Source organism: Carlito syrichta, unplaced genomic scaffold, assembly GCF_000164805.1.
Source record: "Carlito syrichta isolate Samal-C Ts95f unplaced genomic scaffold, Tarsius_syrichta-2.0.1 Scaffold303153, whole genome shotgun sequence".
In the NCBI taxonomy this organism is placed as follows: Eukaryota; Metazoa; Chordata; class Mammalia; order Primates; family Tarsiidae; genus Carlito; species Carlito syrichta.
This window is the reverse complement of record NW_007247249.1, coordinates 1,058,225-1,061,956: the sequence shown is the minus strand read 5'-3', so window position 1 is coordinate 1,061,956 and position 3,732 is coordinate 1,058,225. Positions and strand designations below refer to the sequence as shown.

The window sequence follows — 3,732 nt, the reverse complement described above, 5'->3', positions numbered from 1 at the left end:
TTTTGCTTTTTTTTTTTGGTAGAGACGAGGTCGGGCTGTGCTGCCCAGGCTGGTCTCAAACTCCTGAGCTCAAGCAATCCTCACCTCTGCCTCCCAAGATACTGAGATTACAGGTGCAAGCCACCACACTCGGCCAATTTAGCCCAGGTCTACATCACCCCCTAAGCACAAATACAACCATGCACATCACTTTTTCTTAATAAATTTATTCACAAAAAGTGAGATTGCAGAGGGCCTGGGGGCTGTACATGGGAGGGGCCTGGTGAGCTCTGTACATGGGGCTGGGAGATGAGGGAGCCTCCAGGTGGAAGGGCATTTTTTAATAAAAAAAATAATGGGAGCTACAACCACCCCCTCCCCCCTCCCCGATTAAAAAGACACAAAAATAGACGTCTCTGAGGTAAAGGGGAGCCTGGGGGGAAGGGTGTTGAAGGTTTCACAGGTGCTAGGGCCTAAGGGGTGTCACAGGCACCGAGGCGGCTCCTGCACCAGTTGGTAGAACAGCACGTAGCCCTCACTGGATGCCACCTGGTTTTCACTGACAGGGGAGACGCTAGGAAGAAGCAAGATGGGGAAGGAGTGGTCACTCCTGCATGTCTCTTCCTCCCCACGAGACTCAAGCTCAGTTCAGGAGGAGATCAGGAGAGACGTCCGCCTCTCCCTCCAGCTGGAGCCCTGGGGCTCCACTGAAGGGGAGGGCGTCAGGGCCGGGTGGAATAGGAAGCTGTTCTCACCGAGAGTCATTGTAGACATGCCAGCCAGTCTGGCACCTGCACAAGGCTGTGTAGTGGCCATAGTGGACGCTGCCTGAGTGGTTGCAAAGGGCATACAGCTGGTAGACAGGGCTTCCTGTGAGGTAGAGATGACCAAGTTCTAGCTCAGAGCTGTGCCCTCCTCCTGGGCTCCTAGGACCTTCCACACCAGACTCACCGGCTTTGTCACTGGCAAAGTCCCCTAGGCTCAGTCGCTGCAGTGGGAAGTCCACACCTACTGAACTTTTCTTGATGGAGCCTCGGGAGGCGGAAAATCGATTCAGATCTGAGCCCTGGTTAAGGAGCACTTGGGAGGCAGAGGGCCTCTGAGGAGTCTCCAGTCCTGAAGGCTGACCTCCCCCCTCCCCCAGCACACACTGGAGCAGTGTAGGGAAAGGTGGGTGGCAGGCTTTTCCTAAGGAAGATTCGGTTTTCAGGGGTCCAGCCTCTGCCTGCGTGGAGAGTGAGGAAAGAGAAGGTGTGGAAGGCAGCCTATGAGAAGCTAGGAACTGAAGTGAGGATATGGAGCACGAGGATTCGGGGGAATCTCTGTACTGTCAACTTTTTGGTACTTCGCGTTTTCTGCCGACATCGGTCACACACCTGAATAAATGCCAAACAGTGTTAGGTTAACAGCTCCTAACCGCAGTCGGCTTTTCTGACACCCTGGCCCACAGGCAAATGTAGTATGTTCCCCATTCTTGTGGGATCCTCTGGGCACCCCTTTGCTCTAGAAGAAGGAGGACATATCTGAGATGCCAACACAAACCCATGTATGTGAATATTACTCTCATACTTAGGTATCACACAGCCCCTCTTAACCCATGGAGTTCCCCCAGGCCTCCCGCCCTTGGGAACCCACACATACTGGGGCATTCTCCAACTCTAGTTCTTCTTCCTTGGTGAAAAGGCTGAAACAATCCCGCAGAGACACCTTGCCCCCAGCAAATCCTTTCTGGGGGGAAAGGGGAAGGAAGGGTCAGCATGTTCTGAATTTCCTTTTCCAGCTCTTCTCAATCAATGCAGGCTTCAGTTCTGCTCCAGAGACCCACAGGGTCCCCCCCACACTCTGGGGTGGGCAGGGCTGGCTCACAGAATCCACGTCCCATCCACCCCTGGAATCCTCTGGAATCCCACCTTGGGGATGGGCAGGGACAGGTCACAAAAAACCTCGAAGGTCGTGGAGCGATACCCACAGGCCTGGCACTTGAGACAACTTTTCAACTGGCCCACAAACAGGTCTAGATGGAAGCAAAGGGGCAGGAGAAAAAGTCACCATTGGGCGCCCAAGATGACTTCTTGGGTCCACCTTTTCCCACCCTCACCCATCCTCCTTTGCCCCCCTCACACACTCCTGATACTCTCCACACTGCACATCACCACCACCCATCTTGCCCTCATACCCCTCGACAACATCAGTTTTCTTCTCTCAAGCCTGCACCCTACACAAACAGTCCCTCACAGCTATGCCCATTCCATACCCACAATCTTGCTGTCCTCTCGCTCCAGGTAGCGCTTCCACATCAGGTTGGCTCGGTCATCATCACTGCCATGAAGGGATGTGGGGAGCACCCATGAGACAGCAGGAACGCTGGGTACCCCAACACCCGCCGAAATGATCCACAGAGCCCTGGACCCCACTCACACCCCAGCTCCTTCCCTAAATTTCAAGGAAAAGTCAAAGGAGAAATGCTTCAGGGAACTTTCTAGGGAAATCCAAGGGCAGAGGAAAAGGCAGGACTGTAACAAGGGAAGGACATGCCATCTCTTCTACCTGTATGCGATCCCTTCCTGTGTGGTGACATCCCAGCACCGCACACCGTCTCCTGCCTCCATATGCTCCACCAGCCCTTCCTTCCTTCTACTTCCACACCCGTTCTCACACACTCTCTATGCTAAGGGCTCCCTTGGCCCCACATCCTGTCCTGTCTTCTAGCTCACTTCCACAAGCGTGATGCAGCCGATATACTCCCGGGGAGGAGGTGGGAGCAGCCCTTACCTCAGCTCCTGCTCCTCCAGGAGAGCCCCTCCTCGGCGGGGTGGAGAGGGAGCTGGGCCGCTGGCAAGGACAGGGGGGGCCCGCCGGCCTCGGCGGTTGATCTCCAGGTGGAGCCGCTCCATGAGCAGCTTCAGGAACTCCTGGGCGTCCTGCTGGCTGCAGCCAGGCAGAGCGTGAGCAGCGCCCCAGTCCAGACACGAGCCCCTATCCAGATACTGCGTCCCACTTTCTGGATGGAGAACCTCTCAAGGCTCAGAAAAATGCTGCTGGGACTCCTGCTTGGCCCTCCCTAGACATGGCCAGGGAGAAATCCCACCCCTCCAGCTCCCCCACCTGTATCCAGAGAAGGAGGGAACGTATTTCTGGAAGACAGCTCTGAATCGAGTAGGATTCACGGCTTCACAGGAGTCAGGGTGCCAGAGGGCGCCGATCACATCTGCAAAGGCTGTCAGGTGGGAGCACGGGAGGAAAGCAAAGGTTAAGGTCTGGAGGCAGCTCTGCGGGTGGAACAGTCGCCGGCAAGGCAGGCACTGGGAAAACAAGAGACTGCCCGATGCCATGGGGCCACCAGCACTGGCAGATGGGCCTGCCAGCAGCTGGGGAGGCAGGACGGGAGCAGGGAGCAGAAGCTGCTTTCTCACCTTCAGTGAGCTCCTGGGCTCGGCCGCCTCCAGGCACCTCTTGCCGGAAGTCCCTTCTCAGACAGAAGTCCCGAAGAGGCCGGGTGCTGCTCAGGCACTGCAGCACTGCGTTCAGGAAGCACTAGGGAATTCAGAAGGCAGCGCGACACCGCGGTCACGGTCCAGACACGGCGGGAAGCCGCAGAAGAGCTTCTGGGCTCGCCTTCCCCAAGCCGCAGGCCCTGCCCGCCAGCGCGGTTCACATTCCCCTCACCGTGTTGCCCAGATTTCGGAGGCCGACGTGACCGGAGCCCAGAAGCAGCGTGTGATGAGCCTGGAAGGCCAGAGCACGATCAGCAGC

The 3,732-nt window shown here is 56.8% G+C and overlaps 1 protein-coding gene across 2 annotated transcripts in view; it reads right to left on the bottom strand.

Moving 5' to 3' along the window:
* Window positions 1–190: 190 nt before the first annotated feature.
* USP21 (ubiquitin specific peptidase 21) overlaps window positions 191–3,732 on the bottom strand; it is a 5,441-nt gene continuing 1,899 nt past the window's right edge. The window contains exons 3-13 of one of the 2 annotated variants that reach the window (XM_021712251.1): window positions 3,646–3,705; window positions 3,393–3,513; window positions 3,085–3,196; window positions 2,752–2,907; window positions 2,234–2,298; window positions 1,890–1,993; window positions 1,621–1,707; window positions 1,263–1,355; window positions 931–1,045; window positions 735–849; window positions 191–553 (exon numbers count right to left, since the gene is read on the bottom strand). In XM_021712251.1, the coding sequence (XP_021567926.1) occupies window positions 463–553; window positions 735–849; window positions 931–1,045; window positions 1,263–1,355; window positions 1,621–1,707; window positions 1,890–1,993; window positions 2,234–2,298; window positions 2,752–2,907; window positions 3,085–3,196; window positions 3,393–3,513; window positions 3,646–3,705 (1,119 nt within the window). In that variant the 3' untranslated portion in view covers window positions 191–462. The remainder of the gene's footprint in view (window positions 554–734; window positions 850–930; window positions 1,046–1,262; window positions 1,356–1,620; window positions 1,708–1,889; window positions 1,994–2,233; window positions 2,299–2,751; window positions 2,908–3,084; window positions 3,197–3,392; window positions 3,514–3,645; window positions 3,706–3,732) is intronic. The other variant, XM_021712252.1, reaches the window with a different exon arrangement.